Source organism: Nilaparvata lugens, chromosome 1, assembly GCF_014356525.2.
Source record: "Nilaparvata lugens isolate BPH chromosome 1, ASM1435652v1, whole genome shotgun sequence".
NCBI classification, from domain to species: Eukaryota; Metazoa; Arthropoda; class Insecta; order Hemiptera; family Delphacidae; genus Nilaparvata; species Nilaparvata lugens.
The window spans coordinates 75,155,174-75,176,538 of record NC_052504.1 but is presented as its reverse complement, the minus strand read 5'-3'; the positions used below and the strand labels follow the sequence as shown (position 1 = coordinate 75,176,538).

Below are 21,365 nucleotides of genomic sequence, written 5' to 3'. Positions count from 1 at the left end.
TCTCGTCTTGAGAATGATCTATGTAGGCTAATTCAAATAGAAGACATTTTCAGACGAGAACAGAATAATTTATACAAAAGTGAAAGAATCTGAATTCAAATCCAATAAAATAATGCTTATAGAATTTTCATTAGAAAACGAGTGGTTTAAATTAGATGAAGGAATTTGAAGGAGGAACTTATCAGATCTGCTGAATCCCTAACCTAATAGCCCCTTTGAATTTCCATGATCATCAATATTTTTGAAATTAACATGTTTCAGCAGAGTTTTAATTCATTATTAGAGCTTGTCATGTATAACAGTAATCTTGACTCTGAAGTATTGTAACATTGAATCTTTCGTAATTGTACGCAAAATTAATAAATTTTCAATTCATCAAGAAGTTTACAATAAAACTATGCATATTGTTAATATAAAAATCAGCAAATATAAAACGAGAACAAAGTATTAATTCAATAATACAAGAGATCTAAGATTACTTAGTCTGATAATACCTACTTTACTATGGCTCACTTAAATCTTCATACTCACCACACAAACCTGAACTTTTTTCATTTTTATACTTTCCATCATATTTTTCAGACTTCAATAATTCTATTGATATGATAAAGTTGCTGCTAAAACTGTAATACATTGACACAATGGGGATGAAGAGTGGGGAAACATTGAGAGAAAAGTATTAAAGAAGTGAGTAGTGAGCTGGAAGGTGGCAAGTTGAAAAAAGATGAAACACTTGACAATAAAATTATTATTAAAGAAGTAAATGAGAATATTAACCCTATCTCTAAACAGATACACAAATACAAAACGCAAACACAAGAATAACAAGTTTTTGAGCTGTATCAGATGATAAAAAACAATATATCAATATTAATACAATAATAGCAGATAATTATGTAACAATATTCTATGACAGCTGAGAATATCGAAATAGATCGATATTTTTTGCTAAAAATACAGGAGAAATAGTGACGTTTTTTATTCAACAATTACAGTCTTGAATGTAATTAATAGCTATTATTGGTATCATGCACCATTTCAGCTTAAGGGAATGCCTTTCCATAAAAATCCATGTTTGAAAAAGGTAGAGGATTGACAAATAGATGAAAAAAGAGAAATAAAAATTGTTTAATAAAGAAAATAGAGAAAAAAGAACAGCAGGAAAGTAGATTCAAGATGATGACATGAAATTACAGATATAGTTTGGAAACATAAGAAAACAGAAGAGTGGAAGTGACAGATTTGGAAATAAGAAATAAGCTAGAAGGAGAGATGCTATGAAGAGCCAACATAATTCAATCAATTTTATATCAGATAAAGAAATACAAATAATTAGTGGTTATAAACAGAGTATCCTTCAATAAATGACCAAATTTTAATTAGAATTATTTGTTTCAATTAAACCAAACACTCAGTTTGGGTAGATGACAAATTGACTGTATGTCGTCTGTGCAGTCATTTAAGAATATATTGAGCATTAATTGTATATTTTCGTTAAATTGATTATTTTTAATTTAGTAAGCGATTTGAGCATTCCTTCCTATATATGAACCTAATCGAGTCATTCCTTGAAAGACATATTGTATTATATATGTGATGAATTTTCTTTATTCAATATCAATTATAATAATTAATTATTGATTCTGATCCGGAACAGCATTATCCGAAAATATTAATAAGTTCAATACGATACCAGAAGTAGATAGAGAAAGACGGATTAGAGGTAAAAAGGTACATAGAGGTATTAGATAGGGATATTTTTTGTTCCTAGGATTAAAAAAAATGTTTTACCAAGGGAAACCTCGATGTTATTACTACTATTAAATAATGAGTAGTTATTCCTACAATGAAATAATGAGTAATGAGGAAGTAATAGAGTGCCTTTAGGTCGGTTCATTTATGAAAATTTGAATATCTAATTCGATGTTTCTAACCTATTGTTAAATTTTGATATACATTTTGCATACCTATCAGAATTAACTTATGTTCTATGTAATTGCAAGTATTGTCTTACCTCAGTCTCAAATTACAGAATTCTAGTAATTCAAGTTCAAAAATGCGAATTTCCGGTAAGATAACTGAGTTGTTGCTATTAATTCTTCTAAACTCGATGATTAACTTAGATTCTGAGATTTCAATAATATCCTGGGCAATAAGGATACATGCCTTGGTGAAATAAAAGCTTAGAATACTTCACACTTTAATACAATTGATTTGTGTCTAAAAAATTGAATTTAATAGCACATTCAAATAATGGTGCTTAAAAGGCTCTATTAAATAGTATGAAAATTAAAATCATACAGAATACTCATTGAAATAAAAGTCATGAATCGGGTAAGGTCGATGGGTGTTTGTTTCATGTCAAAAACGTTCATTATACTTTTTGCATGAGTTATTTTAAAGATAATCAAATAATTTGGGGTTGCTTTGATCAACTTAATTTAAACACAGTCAAATTGATCACCTACTTTTCAATTATATCATTCAAATAGCATTAAATGTAAAATGTGCAATAGGAAAATTATCAATTGAAATGGAAGTAATTAGTTAAGTTTTGCCTCAGGACTTGAAGACAATTTGTTCCGTAATGCAAGTCACATAAATATATGTATATCTTGAAATCGGTTGCATGATGAAGGATGAAATATTGCCTTGGGATGATAAAAATGAAAATTGATTTTTTTGTGATTTGAAGTACGTCAAGATCTTTCAACCTCAAGAGGTACGTCAACCTCTTAAAAATCAAGTATCAATGGCCCACGAGACAACATCAGTATGTTCCCTGGCCCAAGTAATAAAATTACTTTATAAAAATATTGACTTTCACACAAAGATAATCAATTTTCAACGTTTTTGTTACTATGAAAAATGAAAACTTTCCAATTTAAACCCAAATTTAATATACTATTCTGATTGGACATTGAGACGACGGAATAGTGGCTTGAATTGAAAAATAACTTTAAAAACCGATGTATTACGAGTATAATTAATTTATTGAAGTGAATTCATGTATAAGTTATGATTCAATATTGAGTTGAGTGGAATGGAAAAAAATCAAGATGTTATTTCCTGGTTGATAATTTTTTTTAAATACAACCAACTCAATCAAGCTACGACACTGATAAAAATCGAAATAAAATTCGACATTCTGGTATTGGAAGTATTTTTGTTTATTGAAGATAACCACTCAAATATTACATGAAACGAGTCTAATGAGACATATGCTCCAAGGTTGTTAGTTTATCCCACAATTGAATAGTTGGCGGTAAATTGAGCCTCGATAGGTTTACCTCCCTATTTCATTGAAGGATGTGGCGTTAGAATTAAAATTGCTGACGAATTCATCGATATTTATTATGTATTATAATAATCCATCATCTTCATTAAACTTTCAACATATCCTCGATTTTTAGTTGCTCATTCACCAGAACTCAAGAAAAAATAAAATATTTTAATAGATAAATACTAAATTTATTACACACAATCTGGTTTACAATAAAAAGACTTCACTATCAACAGAGTATTCAATGTCCATTTTACGAAAAAAATTTAGAAGGTACAGTAATCTCAACATCCATAATTCTATTGAGAAGCTTATATGACTTCTATTGTCGTCTAATGGGTGCTTTTGCTATAGATTAAAAAAAAAATAGTTTTGATTATTTTTGAAATTAACGATAATGTGGAATAATACAGAATTGAACACAAAAATACCAGTTATTAGAAGAAAAACTTTTGATTCGAAAAAAGTAGTAACAGTGTTCAAGAATTTGCTTCAGATCTAATAATAAGTAACTAAAGAGCAGAAGATTTGCTCGAATGTTATTAAATTGATTTTCCTTATTCAATCTTTTCAAGGGCTATATTAGACGCGTATAACAACTTGACAAGCTCTCAAGCTCAGAGGTAGAATAGTCATTAAAACGTTGACAAGGGTGTCTCAGACCAAATTATGAGTTTTACATCATCAAAAATTCTTCTCAAGCTAAGTTCATAATATCTTTATTCCAAAGCATCGATCGAAACAGTTAGCATTGAACTAATAAATATCAGAGCTAGAATATGTCTGAACTTTGTATAAGAATCTTCATTATACATCTTCTCCAAGGTTAACGATGTTAGTTAAGTATTCACTTTTTTCGACAACCATTCGGGTATTTTTTAATCTAGAATTGACTGGGAGACGAGGTAATTTTTCCAATAAAATTATATCATAAATATCTTGTAACTTGAAACACAGCTGTGATATTCCACAACTCCAGTTCACTTCTTTCATTTTAGTGCAGATTAAACATAGTGATTACTAAGATTTAATAGAATTTCCAAGTAATTAAAAACCATTTTGTTACAATCAAAGTAACCGTTGCAGAATTAGAGCCTACGAAATTTTTAGTTTGTAAGAAAGAATAGTTTTTTAGGCGTTGCATTCAGACGGTATTGAATATGACGTATAAATCAAACTACAGAAATAGAAAAATTAACACGAGTTTATGGAAACAACAATGAGTAAAGAACATAGAGGAGATACAGTTACGTAACTGTAGGAGAAAGTCATCCCATTAAATTATGTTGAAGAATAGACAGCCAAAATTAAGGACAAGTCATATAATTGAAAAAAGAGTTAAGCAAGAGGTAAAGAATGATGAAAAGAAACAATGAGAAAAGATCAAGCCCAGTAATAGGAATGAAGAAAAGAGGAAGTGAAAGGTTTTAAAAGAAATGGCAGTACCTAATTGAATACGTTTGGAACTCGACTACGCGATAAATAGCAACTAACGGTTTCATCGCGCCTAGAATAATCAAAAATTGATGAAGCTAACGATGAAATGAAGTCATCTAATTTGAATGAGTAAGCTCTCTTCTCGACGGTAACGATGTGACGTCCTCTTCAGTGCAGTGAGGCTGAGGCTCAGTTCTTCAATCGAGATCTACAACAGATGTAGGTTGCCGTTGCCGGTACTTCATGAATCCATTCGACGATTATCACGTTGAGTATTTCCTGAGCGCTGACATATTAATAATTTTCAGGCTATTTGTCGTATTCATTTGCAAGCACTGTTACTTGAATTATATGGGAAAACCAAGTAATACAGATTAAGTGTGTGCTAAAATAAAAATTAATAACTTGTATTGTTTTGATAAAAGAATCAGTCAACCAAATATTTCCAAATTAGAATACTGAGAAAAAATTTAATTCTGTATTGCTCATATGATAATTAATATTTAATGATAATAAAACGCATTTAAGATTCAGTACTTGTAGTTAAATATTAGATTTCATTCATGAAAGTTCCAACTATAAGTGAAAAACTGAATGTGTTTATACACAATGTATTTTATTAGAAATATTTATGGAAATTTTGCATAAATATGTTTCTGCACCAAGCCAATAGATTGAGAACTGTAACAGTGTAATGAATTCAAGCTATTTTCCATTTTCTTCTTTTGTGCCTTAATACACTTCAAAATTCAGCTTCAAAAACTATTCGATCAATAATATCTTGAAATATTATTGTAACCTAACTGATTTATATTTGCTTGTCATGATCTGGATCATTACATGTTCGTTCATGGTCTAGAATCATTCGCATCAATTTCTCACTATAATGTTGGCAGCACTTAATGCTCGATAAAGTTTCATTCATTTGGCAAAGTCTTGATTGACTTACTGGACTTGTCTTCAATCATGTTAACAACGTCAATTCGACAGTATTTCAAGTACAGTACAAGGTATCATGTCTTCAGAACATTCCTTCACCTGTTCAGGAATCCCGACATTGTCTCTTTTCAATCGGCTTGTAATTGCATGTTTCCAGATACGGTAGGCCTACTCTTCCATACGACATCCTATCTACGAGGCGCTCCAATTTCTTCTACTTTAACAAGTCGATGTAGAGAAGACCTGATACAAACTAGAGCACTTCAAATTAATGACATGTGATCCGGTGAAGACATCTGTTGTAAATGGAAGTATAGTTCTGAGAACATCACTTTGAATCCAAGAAGATATGAATTGAAATGAACAGGCCTAGGCGGCATTAGCATCGTACACAAGGTCCAAATCAGGATCGCCCTCTCTTAGTGAGTCACATGGAGATTGGAATGGATGACATTACTTGTTTAGTTTGGAAAACTATAAATTCGCTCCGTATGGTTTCGTAGCTATTGATGTAAGTAGAGTCGTGAAAATGTAGCAAAGTTCGAAAACATAGATCAATACATTTTTTAATTAGTTTCGTGGATTGACAATATTCCTTGATTTCGAATTCACCAAAAATCAGAAATGGTTTGCAACACTACAAATTAAACATACGATAATTATTTTTTATAACTGCTATGTAATCAACTTACTACTAAGAAGTATTTAGGTGAGCCAAAGTAATTGAATTTGCTGATTTAGAACAATACGTCAAAAATCACCATGGTCAAATGATTTTAACCAGTTGTTACAATTTTTCCATATTTTATCACACAGGCAATTCTAGATTTATGGATATATTGCACTACTAAACAATTTATTTAATTTGGCCTGAATTGAAAAGCTTGTATTAGTAGGCACTCTCGAAAATATCAGTTTTTAAATAATTGGGTACTCCAAAAATAAGCCATGCACTTTTTCGTGCTGTCTATGCTGTATGGTGCCCATATAAGTTGTAGACTTGTGTATACGTAATTAGAAGGATGCAAATGGAGAAATAAGTTTCAGGTTGGAAGGAGTCCCGATTCAAAATTGCATGAAGAAGGATGATTAATTTGTTCTCAAATAGAATAAAGTTCAAATGAATCAGAAAAACTTGATAAGTACAGTATAAATTTCTGATAAACTTGGTCTGCGAATCAACAAGCAATTATAATAGGCTTAAAATTTATTGCGCGATGAAGTCCATTTATGCTTATAGCGTACAAGAGATTAACTACAACCATTATTTTTATAGTCAGTCGTTCATGTAAGCTTCAAACTAAAGACGGAAATTGAATGTAAATAACAAACAGATTTAATAGCTAGATAATTGTTCTGAATCAGCAATTGTTTCAACTATAGATAACTAAGTTCCTACAAAACGTTAAATGATCGATTGTAAATCAGAAAGTGAATACAAACTTTTTTTGAACTCTTCCCAATTGCTGGGTTGGTGAAAATAGCTTCTCGAAGGATCCTCATCCCATATGTGAGAAGGCATGGCCCGGCCATTGCCATTGCGATTCTGCGATGAAGGAAATTGTCTCGCTCCTACTCCGCCGACGGGAGAGTCTGAAGATAAATAATAATTCCAATAGTCATTCAACTGCTCACTAATGACTTGATTAGAACGATCAAGTCATTGGTATCAATGTTCTTTTACTTTTCAAATCCAATAGTCCACTTTTATTCCAGCATAGCCTTGTTACCTTACTGATCAGTTTGAAATTGTTCCCACAAACACACTCACACAAATATACAACTGGATCAATTCCTGTGATGATGGACTGCTGTTTCCAGTGTCTGCAAACAAACACACTTGGTTAGCTTTGAAGAAACGTCTTCTCAATCAGCTCCAGTTATGTGCCGATTCCAGCCTTCCCCGCCAATATTCAATGAAGTTAATTCCCGAGAGTTCAACCGTTGAATAATTAATTTGAACGTAAGCAATCAAAGTGGGAAAATCCGAATCGTAATAGTTTTGTAGAATTCAAGTAAGCATCAATGTAGTCAAGTTAGTATAAAATAACCATGAAGAAGAATCAAATCTAAATAGAAAATTCTCGGTAGCGTAAGTCTACTTTACAGACTGAGTTTTATTTCATTTATTTTAATCCACGCTTCAACTGCTAAAGGTTTCACTATTTTTTTTTAATTTCATTAATCAGTTCCACAGAATAAGATTCAACCTAATATGCAATAAAAAATTATTTTACTTTAATCTTCCAAAAATGAATGAAGGATATTTATCGTGATTATTTCCAAGTCGGTTGCCTCTGTCGCAAAACGATGTCTTTCCTCTTCTTATCCTGATCACAGCCTTCATTCAATAGACTCGTTCGTTGAACTTCACTTTTTAGCTAACAGGAATTCAAAAAAAAAAAAAAATGGAGTGTCGTCAAAAAATATTTTTGTTGATTAATCCAATATACATCTAATAATTTTAACAGCTCACTAAATATTTGAGAACTTGTGTCCATGAAGTGGGACTTGAATCAGAACTACAAATTAGTTAAACTATTGACTATAACTATACAGTTGTACCATGAACCTTTCAAACTAAAAAAAGAGATACTAACAATGATAAATTATCCATAGTTATTTAATCAATTGACGTTTCAAAAAGTGTACAGTTTTGAATAAGGAAATGAAAAAATACTAATTTGGACTTTATACATGACTATGAAAAAGCACTATTTCAAAAGTAGCCAGTCCATAGTGAAGAATAAATGGTGGTGATTTTCATAACCGTATCGTATCGTGAAGGACAGATGACAGTTGAAGACAGATGAATTATTGTAGACCATTTTCCAAGATGTAGCTTTTGTTGAAGATCTAGCTCGATGTTGATGATGATGATGATGATCTAGCTGTTCATGATGTAGCTCGCATGGTACGTTCAATAAAATTATATTAACATTAACTCACGACGACACTAAGGAGTTGTCCAGAGTCACACAGCCAGTATAAAATAATATTTCAAGTGAAGCTAAATTATTTTTATTCCTAGGCTTGACTTTATGTTTTCATGTGTTGATAATATTCATTATAGTGAACATTTTTTATCGCAGAGCCGTAGGTGAGTCACGGTTGGAGAGCACTGTTATAATTTTACTTTACATTATAGACTACATTAAAAATCTTTGGAGGTGGAAACTTCAAAAATCACAAGAAAGGTGATTCACTGACACTTTATATTCAATCATTTTTCATATATAATCACAAGACTATTGAATCAAAACTTATTTTACAAGTCATTCACTTAATCCAGAATGAATTATTCGTTCTTCATAGTACAAAATCAGATCCTTGATGAAGCACTAAAAAATGAGTATTCTGGGTATTTTTTGAACACACATCGTAGATTTTTAGTATAAGTTTAAACAAGTTTTCATTGGTGATTTTTTCATCCATATAACTTTTTCTTTTTCCAAGGAAGAGAGTTTGCTGATCGTTTGCATTCTTGTGGCCAAATATTTCTTTCAGATTATTTTCTATGTTTTTCTCCTTTCTTCTAGTATTTTGTATTTCACGTCTCTCAAGAGACTTGCTTATTGGGCAGAAATTTGTTTGAATTCCCATACTGTTGAAGTAGAACTTTTAGAAACGTTTCCAGAAATATGTTAAGAGGTTGTATCACTTCTGAGGTTCTTGTCGGTAGGAAACTGACAAGATGAGCTGTTGTCATGAAGAGATTGCATCACAACTGAGGTTCTTGTGGATGAATGTAGTAGATCTTGAGCAACTGATGATGTCCTGCTACAGCAATTTTCACAGATGACATCAGAGTTCCACTACTTGTCAAAATGTCAACAATGTTATAAAATTGGAAATGCATCTATAGACACTATTGCAAAAATGTGAGAAAAATGGAAAAACAATTTGTGAACTGGAGATCGAATAACAAGTCCATGAGAGTCATATGTAGAGAAGCGGAAGTTTCGATGAGCAGTATGTAAAATTTCTGAGTACATTCCAATCAAGGATCATTTCGATAATACGGCCTTTAAACTGCCTATCAACAATGAAAGCAACTATTTTATATTGAATGGAAACGACTTGAGATAGTCCATCCATTTTTATTGGCTTCAAGAAAATTACATACGTCCCCGTATAGCAGATAAATTTGTTGCGTTGTTCAACGATTTAGAACTTTGAATTCGGTGCGTTGATTTTCAATTTGGTGCGGTACACTCGAAGTGTGAAGCTATTATTTGTTGATTCATATCAAGTTTCTCAATGTTAAATTGGATGTCTGCATCCAGTTCCGTAATCCGACGAATCTTCTTTGTTGATTCGTTTGTCTTCTCGATTCTTTTCATTTTCCTGGAAGATTTTTAGAAAAATTCATTGATTATTTTTTATTCACTTCACACTAAACTAAAAATTAAAACTTCCCACATTCTTTTCCACTGATGGATTTTCTACATTGATGTTTTCTCTCCGTTGATGAACCGTTCTTCCTTCAATGATGAACCTTCTTTCATCATTGATGAATCTTCTTTCTTCATTGATGGATGTTCTTTCTTCATTGATGAATCTTCTTTCTTCATTGATGAATCTTCTTTCTTCATTGATGAATCTTCTTTCTTCATAGATGAATCGTCCTCTCCTCATTGATGAATCTTCTTTCTTCATTAGACGTGCCTTCTTTCTTCTTAATTGGCGATTCTCAAATTTTGGTTCAGTATTTTTCTTTCTTCGATAAAACTTTATTGTGAATTCGTCAAATTGTAGTTCTTCATGATGAATCATTAATTGATTACAAATCAGTATGTAGAATACATTAATTACTCTACTTGTTTTCTTATATTATACTTGAAACTGAAAAAGAATTAATTTCATTTATAAGTAATAAATAGAAGAGTAAATTCAATAAGCAACTTATTTGGCTGAGCCAAAACTAAAATATGTAACTGAAGTTAATTCAGAACTTTCAATTGTAAATTAATACTCTAATTTACTTTTTATTTATTGAAAATAGTGAAGAAAATATCGAATATCACCTACCAGCGAATATTATCACCACCAGTCAAGAAGAAAAGGCTCAGCTGAATAGGATCAATGCTGAAAATGCATTCTGACAACCAATGCATTCAATCAACCTGCATGAATCAGAATTACTTTATACTTGTAGCCAAGTAAAATGTGAATTTTAGCAGGCTCTTCTCAATTCTAAGGGAGCCCTACAAAAAATCAAATTCATAATCAAATCCACTCACCAGATGACTAAATACAGCATGCTTATTGTAATTCCTTCGTCCATGCTTCGACTTGTATTCTCGTGATTCGAAAAACAATTGAAGACATTAATGCAGATTATTTTTACTTGAAAATATATTTTTTTCAAAAGTCAATTGTGAAACTTTGGAATAGAATTTTAAAAAATTTAAAACGAGAAATTGTATTTAGTATTAAGAATTGATTATTAGGAATACTAAAAGAAATAATTTAGTTTTTGAAAACTGGAAGTGGAAACTTTTTAATTATTGTTCATTTAACTTTTCAATCATTATTCATCTAACTTTTCAATCATAATCAAATTAAATTAAAAATCATTGAATTATTAATTATTTTCATTAAATTCAGATCGAAAACTTTCTAGTTCAAGGTTCAGTATTCCAATTTAAGAGAAAATTGACATGAAATAAAATTACAGTAGTTCAGTTACATTAAAAAAATTACAAGAATTTATTCAAAAATTTTGAAACTTTCATTTTATTGATAATTGTTTTTCACGTAAGAATAAATTGAAGATTGAAGAAGAAATTATTCGTCGTGAGTCCATCAGCTGAAAATCGCTGTGCACATGAATGTGTTTGTACGTGACAAATTAGGATAACGCATTGCATTGGTCCACCTGGACCATTCGGTCCGCATCGGTAACGCATCGCATTCGTCAAATCGGATAGGAAGATTGGCCTCATTCGGACGAAAATTTCAGAGACAGGAGGAGAAAGATACAGTAAAAGTCGGGAAAAGGCTACTTGAAAACCTAGCTGTAAATTCTCCAGTTCGACCATTTCTTGATTCAATGTTAATTTCCATGAGGTTTGAGGGCATACAATTAATCTCTCAAGAATAGAGAAAATTACAAAAATTAAACGAGAAATCATCATAGTTAACTGCATAAACCTGTTCAAATCGTCAATAAGACTAGAACTATCTAGAAACTCTTCAATAGGCTTCACTTTTATAATTCAACAATAAAATATTTTTCCATTCAAGATAACATGCACCCTCATGCATATTAAACCCAAATTTTGTATGTTCAAAAAATTAAAAAACCCTCAAAACAATAACGATTATTTTCATTTATAGAATGATTGGAACCTAGATTTGAAAGAATCAAAATCATTAAACAAACATGGCTATGCTGGAGTAAGAGCACAAATACACCTTACATCATAGAAAATAATAAACCATTCTGCACAGCAGATTAAATTGAATTTACGGAAGATTAGTCAGATTCAGTTGCTGGAAACTATTAGACAAAATGCTTTAGAAGAACCAATTTGATAATTCAAATAAATGTGATTTACAAATTGAGGATGGCTTCGAGAGATCTCTTCAAATAGTAAAATGATAAAAGTTTCATTGCTTTCAATATAGTATTTGCCGATGACGGTTTTGAAGTCAACCATATGTTTCCCTAAAAGTTTTTCATAGAGCGCATTATTACTTATTACTCTTAATTCTAGAGGCAATCTACGATTCTATAGAAATTTGTTTTAAAAACTGAAAACTGCATGTGAAGAATGGTTTTTAATCAATCTATTGCTATAACAATATTATAAGAAAATTGTAAAACATAAAATTTATGGCAGGTATGAGGAATAATCCACTCAAATAGCACAAAAAGAAATACATCATATTATGAATAAATTATTTCACTTTTTCATGCCTCATCTGGTTGATTGGCATGAGTTATACATTCTAAAAATTCTAAATGTATGATATTAAACTTCCAAGTACATTGGAAAAGAAAAAGTTCTTGATCATGTCAGTTCTTGATCGAGTGGATTATTTTGAGGTAAATAATGATGACATAACAAATCCATACCGTATAAGTAAATGACATTGAAATGAATTGGCGAATTGTCTCACCACAGAAATTTTGCTCAATTCACAAAAATAACTTAGGCCCGTATGCAGATACTCGGTTTAAACGGTTTAAACCCCGTATGAAACACATTATTAAAAATGCAACCGTGTCTACAAGTAAACGTGGTTTTAGCGTTAAACGTAGTGCTAGAATATGCTCTTTGGAGAGATAAACTCTAAAGATTCTCAGGTGTGGTACTTGCTTGTCACACATTGAACACAAACTATTTTTTTATTCATTTCAATTTCACTAGATACAGAATACTAGAAATGTAATGGTTTCCTTTGGATTCGACACTTTTTTCAGTGTTCAAAGTTTTAAATTTATGTCGTAAAAATATTAAAAGTTATACTGATACAAGGTTTTGACTGAGCAATAATTATTACTTTAGAACATGTAGATTACAGTCCGTAAATAATGCTGATCAGAAAACGGCCTCTAAAAAACTTACCATAACGCCTCACAGGTGTAATCTCTTCTAAATTGGGAACTGAACGATTAACGTTATCAACAGTTCCATCACTTTTGACCTTTCTCAGAATTTGAACTTGTAAATTCTTCAATTCTGCCAAATCGTAGCGCATTTTCCCCGAGTCCGGACCACGGAAAATAGGTCTTTCTAGTTCGTCTCTATCTTCGTTTTGAAAATCAGCTCCCGATTCAAACCTGGCAAACGGAGTTCAAAATTCACAAATAAAGTTGGACAACTCATATCTAATTTCTCAGTGGGATTTCTTGCTGATGTGGAAAACATAGGAAAAGGGATAATGTAAGTTTATCACATTGAATAGTACATCAACAAAAAATTAAATCACAAATATCTTAGAAATTTAAAAAGTCAACTTCACAATTGAATAATAATCACTACAAGAAATTTTACAAAGAAAATGTTCTGCTTTCATATTCAACAACTCACTCACTTTCGTGAGAAGATAAGAAGTCAGATTTTTTCGGAAACTAACGCTTAGTTATCTTGTTTATGAATAACTATCAACGTGATTTAAAAAAAGTGATTTTTGACGTATTGATGATATTTTCGGTGGCTGATGTGCTAATCAGAAAGTTGACTTAGTGATCCAGATACATGTTCCGGCAGATGCAATTTATTCTAGCAGTTTACTTGAAACAATTTCGGTGAGGCAGGGAAGAATAAAAATACCAAGCAGAATATAAAAACGGAGAATACTAGACTGCAAATGCCTGGAATTCAGACCAGCGGTTCCTGCCAATTGAAAGACATCCATGTAACTGAAAACTCTTTGACAGGCTCCAAACGTAGTTTGAATCGAGAAGATTAGATATTTGTACAGAGACTAATCTTCTTCCAAATTTGGTATTTTTGAAAACCAGGGTAAACGAGCTTTTTACTCCACATTCAATGTGAAACTGCTCAAAAGAAACTCTTTGTCCACGATGATGTCTGACGCATCCGTTCTAGTTGCATTTCATCTGGAGGGGAGACGAGCGTTTTTTGGGGATGATTTCACAGCTGGGTGATAACAGCAATATAAGAAACCCGATGTCATCATCCCTCTGCATCTGCTACTCCATCCTTGCTACTATTGAGTTGATAATAAATTTAATAATCCTTACAAATTGCACACATTTAGCAAAATTCAAGTTATTGTCGTGTAATATAATATTCATATCGTGTAATAAGAAATTTGAGTTAAGTTGTGATTCAAGCATTCATTGCTTAGAAAAACCGTGAATCGTAATATAGACGATAACATGAAGCTATAAAAGTTCGCAGATCATGAGTTGGATGAAATCTGTTGCAACACTTGAATTAAGCTGGGTATCCCAAGCGAGGTCCTCCGAGAATGTTTTTCCCGGTTGGTGAGTTGTGGGCTCCGACACAAGGAACCCCCATAAAGAGGCAAAAAATTCGTTGCAGCAGCTTTCGATGCAATCTCAGTTTCCCATAAACATCATGCCCCTGTTTTGAAATAGTGTCTGTCACTATGCAAAAATGTCAGAGATGGCGAATGTTCTACGTGATTGGATCGATCTTCTTTAGGATAAATAGCTTGAAGTATTCAAGATGGTGAACATAACCCTACAATAAATGAGTTATGACTCTTTTTATTCGCTTAATACTTGTAGATGTTGCTCTTTCCCTCTTGCAGAAGTCGGTATTATGCATTAGTCATGTTATCCTCCCTGGTTTCTTTTTTCAAGCCGTCGTCCAGTATCATCAATCGACTCAATGATTTCATATTAGACCTGCTGGTACCGTACCAGCTGGAGAGATTCTTTTGTAGACAAAGGCCTTGTCAGGATACGGATGAAAAGTTGATAATTATGAAATCGTCATCCTTCGCAAGCTGGTTTGTAGAGATGTTACAGCAAACAAATTCTTCACCAAGATCCATATTATTTATCCCAGGAAAACAGCAGTTTCATGCAATAATTTCATATCAGAATTTCATGTTTTGAGGACACTTCTCCGAGCATCTCATCTTCGGAATGCTATTTAAGGACTGCACCTGTGCACTTTTCTTATCCTTGTTCAAAATTCTGGCAAAGGTATTGCTTTTGCAACAACGACTTATCAACTATTTTAATCCAAATCTGCAGTCTAAATCGCTCTCGGATTCACTGCAAAGACTCTCATCTCTCTGACAAAATAGGTCCATTTGCTTGAAATAATTATATGAATTTGAAAATTCACTACTTAAATACTTAGTTCTTCGTAATTACGACGATCTTCTTCAGGATATGTATTTTGGCAATACATTTCCAATCCAGATATCTACAAAGATTTCATGAACAATGTAAATTTTCTAAAAGCATTTACGATTTTCTCTTTGATATTACTCCTATTGTATTCAATTTTCCTATTTTATTCAATTCACAATTTTCAATCTGGTCAAATCACTCAGTTCATGAAATTATTTTTTGCGACTGCCGCTCCATAGAAAAACACCGGGAGACATTATAAGGATGCGTCAAAACAAGGCGAAACTTGAGCTATTCCAATTTAATATAAAATAGCACGGAACGAAGTATGGTCGGGTTTTCGATTTCACATAATTCAACACTATTTCCGGTCCAAAAGAAACAGAGTCTGATATCAAGTTATGGATGTTTCCAATAACTATGACGATGACACAGGACACAAGTGAGTTCATCTTTAGTATTATTTCATTTCTTGAATGTGTTTTAGTCTTTTAAATGAAAAATTTATTAATACGAAATTAACCTTTGGTTAAGTGGCATCCACTCTTGAAAAAACACGTTTGAAGACTCGAGGAAACCTCTTCTTCCTTTACCTGTGGAATCTTGACTAATATCCAACTTTTTGTAACCTAGTCCAGTCACTATATACATTGGTGCTTGCAATTTATACTGTAGTTCTGAATTTTTAATATATCATTTGGATACATGAAGAACCAATTTCTTCATGCAAAATTTCCTTGTGCTAGATACAAAGTGGCCCAAAAACCTCGTATTTTCGGTTCATTTTCCAGTTTTCAGCTACTTCTGCCAAATCCAGTGATCGGACAGAAAAAATTGCTCTCGCTTTTTTTTAGATTACAAAACTCTGAATAAAATGAGATCATTCGGAACTCTCTATCTCCGATGAATAATGAGTTATGATTTTTCAAAAATTAGTAAAATTTAAAGGAATAATAAATTCTGATGAACTTTAGTTTTTAATTAAAAATATCTTCCGATTTTTACTATTTGGATGTATAATTCAATATCCCCTCTGGGCGTAATTTTCTGCTCTACAATCTGAGATCAGGTAGAGCGCTCTATCTCATATAGATTTCCAGGTACGCCTGACAACAATTCTGCTTGTATTGCCAAAAACACCTAATTTTCAGCTTCAACCATCATCACCAACTGCATTGTCCTCACATTGATATTTCTCACAATTACATAAGTTCAAAAGATCATGTTCTATGAGAACCGCCCGTTAGATGCACTTCATTTCAGTATTTCCTAGTGGAGAGGCTTGCATAAGGACACCTAAAGGATCAAAATTTCAAACACTTATAACTTTTGACACAATGCTCAGATTTCATCGTACTATACTTCATTCTTCTCGGCTCGTCAAGGCGGTCCAAAATCATGCAAGTCAGATGCGGTCGAAACATGGAAAATTTATTGTTGAGCACATATTCCAATACACAAAAAAGGCCAATTTCTATATTCGTTAGCCGATCAAAATTGATCCATTATAATTATCAGGTTTGCCCAAAGCCCGGAGTTAGATGATACCGGTAATCTGATGTAATATTAGGCTATTAGGCTACTCTTCATTCTTGTTCAAAATGATCAATTTTATTTCATTCGTCTAGAAAATATATTTACCAATGATTTTAAAATACTTTTTCATAATTGAGATTTGATATTTTTTAAATTATATTTCGAAAGTGTTAAACATTATCTGGCAACGTTGCAATGCTATAAAAGGATAGTGTTAATCAAATACTTACATTATAACGTAGACCTTACTATAGCTCTAACTCACCGTGAACGTGATGTTACAGTTTCAGAAATTCCCGCACTTCTAAAGTCACGTTTCCCTCTGGGCCTGGGCGATGAATGTGGCGGTTCCCTCTCACTGGGTGGTGGTGCAACAAACTCACGAACAGAGGTTCCACCTTTTGATGGCCTTCTCTCCATCGGAGAACGACTTCTAAAAAGAATGAAAATTACAGGTATAACAAATGATAAAGAGCTGTACTGATTAGTTTCAATTTCTCTTGGAATTTATACAATGACCAACTCACGTATTCAATGTGACCCAGAATATATTATGCTACACAAAAAAAGTCCAATATAAAAACAACAGCCTGCCAGAACAAACAATCGGCCAGGATAGCCTAGACGACTAAGGCGTTGCAACCGTCAGTCTGCTGGCGATATCTAGCCATGGGTTTGAATCCCGCCGAGAGGCATGGGAGTTTGATCATCTCAACAAATCACCCTTGCACTTTTCACTACACACGCACAAGCAAAAATCTCATGTGGTCATAATCCGCAATAAGAAAAATCATGAATATAGCCGCCAAAAATATTAAGAAACACAGCACACAGGTTTGTCATAAGTGCATAAATTTTCCAGATCATTGGAACAAAATTCTATGAGTTACCTGAGTCACAATAAATCTCCTCTCTCATCTTCCCAAGAGGTCACTTTTAAAATAAAATTCAGACCTTTCACACATTGGATGAGGCTTTTACTCACACCTAACACTTTCTTAATTTATGTTTATTTCAGTGCTTTGTTCAAGTTTCTGATGAACGCAGTAACCTACAGCAAGAAGTTTATATCTATTGACTTTTCAGATATCTTTAGGTATCGATCAACAGAAGTCATATAAGATTTATGAATGATGTAAACTGACCGATGAGGAGGTGTATTGTTTCTGAGTGGTCTTTTTGCTCGCATCGGTTGAGGACTGCGTGCTCTGCGTGGCGGCGATCGCTGCCCCATGGCACTGGCACTGGGCCGCAACTTGGGCGGCGGTGGAGTCTGCGACCGTATGCGCGGGGGCAGCGGTGGCATCAGCTGCGATGGCGTACGTCGTCTCGACATACTCGACAACTGCTACGAAACACACAAATCAACAACTACTAATGAATTTACCACAGTAGTGAAAGTAGTGGAATTGCTAGAGCTCATTGTTATACAGAGTGTTTCTGGAATAGACCGACAAACATTGTAAGTGGTTTCTTTTTATAAAAATAAATGAAAAATATCCAGTAAGCATGGGTCCTGAAATGCTTAGTTTCAGATCAGAGTAATGATTGTCTTATTCTATAAATTTGTAGTGGCCTCATAAGGTCAATTCTTTTCTAAAATAAGCTTACTTAGGTAAGCTTGCTTAGGAGACGCAGCTTTACGGAATTGCACCTTAAACTAGCTAGGCTATAATTAACATATTCTATTATTATCTTAATAATATCAAATTTGTAACACCGCCAAACACTTTTACAATGATTAGGCCTATCCACAAGATGCAAGTACCGTACTACGCTTTTAGTAGGGCAAAATGTACTCTACAGTTTAGGTTACTGAATTGAAATTGGTCAATACAATACGGTACTGTCACTTTTCAGTTGGAGAATTTTTTTTAAAAAATCAAATAGACTTCCATACGATAGGGGGAAAACATATTATAATAGTGACCCATTTACTAACAGTCAAAAATCAATTAGAAATTTTGCCTAACCTATTCACCGTTGCTGACGCCATGATGCTTCAATTGCACATGATTCAATTTCAAAAAAGGTAGGCCCATGTATGTAGAATTATACTAACTAAGAGAATAACAGGTAAAAATTAAACAGATCTGTACAATCTACTATGAAAAAGAAAAATGGATCAGACACAGAAAATGTGGTAGGATTTGGCGTCTTAGCATTGCCATTCAACTTACTCAAAAATGAAAATCTAGAAGATAATATGGTCTGTGGAGGATCCAAAATTTAATTTATAACAAACTCAACATCAACCAATGCTTTTAAAATTAAATATTCATAAAAGCCGTCAAAGTGACTAATGACTTCAATAATCATAAGAGCGAAATCCGAAAGTCAATACAGGATTACGTCTACGTCTACTACGCTACGATGGCGACATCCAGATCCAATCCAACATGGCGTTTGAAATAAAAAATGAAGGGCTAAAAGACCAATCAGGGCTATTATGTTTGATAAGGTTGGGATTGTGATTGGAGTTTGAGGAAATTGGAAAGAATTTTTAAAGAATATTGAATTTCAGCTTATTAACAATAAAAATTCGTATATAATAATTCAAATTTATTTTATCTTTCCAAAGTTTAGTGTTTGTAAGTTAGTTGATAAAATGACCACTGGAGCGCTAAAGGTTGACCCCTGCGAGATTTTAGTCTAGAAGGACGAATGAAAAAAACATGAAAACAGATAAATATAGGCCTACATTCATGACTATGTTCATATTCATTTATTATTATAACGAATGAATATACATTTGTAGATATATTTATATATATGTATAGTAATTATATAGTCAATCTTTAATGTCATTTTCCAGGAGATCATTTTCAGTGGGTTCCTCCTTAACGAGATAAAACGAAAACGGAAAAGTTGAAATTGCTTAGTATGAGAGCAGACGAATCATCAAATGTTTGAAGAGTACCCGATATGATTGGTGTGATTATAGTGAGGTGCACGATTGACAATAGTGTTGCTATCCTAGTCTAGCATGCAACAAAACAGATAGCGCTATCTCTCTCTAGCTTTGCAATGTTGTCAGTTGGACAGAAATATCTCATTTCACTTTTGACAGTGACTGTACAGAAGTAGACAGACAATCCTCAGCCGCCATGTTTTATTTTGATTCATAACAAAATGCCAAAGTAGAGAAGTCGTATAATTGATTTTAAATGTATATTTAAATGAATGAAATAATTTTCAGATTTTGCCGTATGAGAAACACAAATTATACTTGAAACGACACTTTGAAAGTTGATAACATCGAGACCATCCTAAACTTCGTCAATGCTTCAGTTTACCAGAATAGGTTAGGCCTACACTGGTACCGGTATAAATAATATTGAAAGGTTATTACAGGATTATTTTCATTGAAATATTATTCTATTATACAGAGTGATTCTTAATTATGGTAAAATAATTCTATACGTGACAGTAGAGGTAAAAATAAGAAAAAAAGCTCTTATAAACATATATCCATAAACGCTTCATTAGCGAGCTATACAGAGTGATAAAGATTTCGCCCAGAATTCAGTTCCTCTGGAGAAATACACCGATGCTGAATTGTTTGGGGACTAGTTTTTGAAAAATTATGGTGGATTCATATGGTAAAATATCTGAAAAGTTGAATAAAACTAGTCTGGAAGCTGTAGTGTGAGTAGTTTTCGAAAGTGTATATAAGATATGATTATCAATTGATATTATTAATGTTGTATAATCACTACAGGCATGGGCACAGAATCCACAGTTGGCATCAGATAGGACAAGTCCTCCACCATCACTTTGAAAGCATTTTCTGAACTCATCAGAAGGGTTCAAGAAGCTTTTGAAATAAGGAACCAACTGCCATTTCAACTTGACACTGTTGAGTGACACAAACATGCGCATTTATGCACATTTGTAATGGCACATGCGCTTTGTAATCAATCATAGTACCATGAAAAGCCACTGACAGCGGAATACAATTCATGTTCCTACTTTTTTACCTCTACTGTCACCAGCCCATGGTGGCCGAGTCTGTTAGAGCATTGACTCCCACACTGTGGGAGCTAGGTTCAAATTCAAATCTCGTTCCTACCAGGTTTCTTTTGCAGATGATACTAATTGTTTCATCTTATTCTAATAATATATCATAATAAAAAAAATGATTATGATCAGATAGAATAATTAAATTGAATTATTTTATTATTATTAAATTTATTTATGAGATTAATTGGATGAATTATTAAAAAAAAATATTTTTCATTTTGGAATCCAATACTGCAGTTACTTGATAGGCTACTTGATACTTGATATTCAAGTATCAAGTTGTAGAAAATTTTTTGTATGTAATTCGAGTTATAAAGTCGAGTTTTATGCTCATAAATC

General features: G+C 32.6%; 2 protein-coding genes across 8 annotated transcripts in view; both read right to left on the bottom strand.

The window, feature by feature from the left end:
• The window catches only part of LOC111052952 (RNA-binding protein 25), a 42,636-nt gene extending 29,118 nt beyond the window's left edge, over positions 1-13,518 (bottom strand). For 2 of the 5 annotated variants that reach the window (XM_039443032.1, XM_039443039.1), the window contains exons 1-2: positions 13,237-13,518; positions 7,103-7,252 (exon numbers count right to left, since the gene is read on the bottom strand). In XM_039443032.1, the coding sequence (XP_039298966.1) occupies positions 7,103-7,252; positions 13,237-13,369 (283 nt within the window). In that variant the 5' untranslated portion in view covers positions 13,370-13,518. Of the gene's footprint in view, positions 1-2,014; positions 7,076-7,102; positions 7,253-13,236 lie in introns of those variants that run through there. The other 3 variants (XR_005573300.1, XR_005573299.1, XM_039443043.1) reach the window with 3 other exon arrangements.
• A 3,607-nt stretch (positions 13,519-17,125) lies between these two features.
• LOC120354924 (serine/arginine repetitive matrix protein 1-like) lies at positions 17,126-19,417 on the bottom strand. 3 transcript variants are annotated; one of them, XM_039443059.1, is made up of 3 exons: positions 19,184-19,406; positions 18,149-18,351; positions 17,126-17,436 (listed from the first exon to the last, which is right to left on the bottom strand). In XM_039443059.1, the coding sequence occupies exons 2-3, from the start codon at positions 18,337-18,339 to the stop codon at positions 17,265-17,267; spliced, it is 363 nt and encodes a 120-aa protein (XP_039298993.1). In that variant the 5' UTR covers positions 18,340-18,351; positions 19,184-19,406; the 3' UTR covers positions 17,126-17,264. The 3 variants fall into 3 exon arrangements, with proteins under 3 accessions (XP_039298993.1, XP_039299001.1, XP_039299011.1); XM_039443067.1 differs by having other exon boundaries at positions 17,185-17,436; positions 18,149-18,348; positions 19,184-19,417; XM_039443077.1 differs by having other exon boundaries at positions 17,235-17,433; positions 19,184-19,410.
• Positions 19,418-21,365: the final 1,948 nt, after the last annotated feature.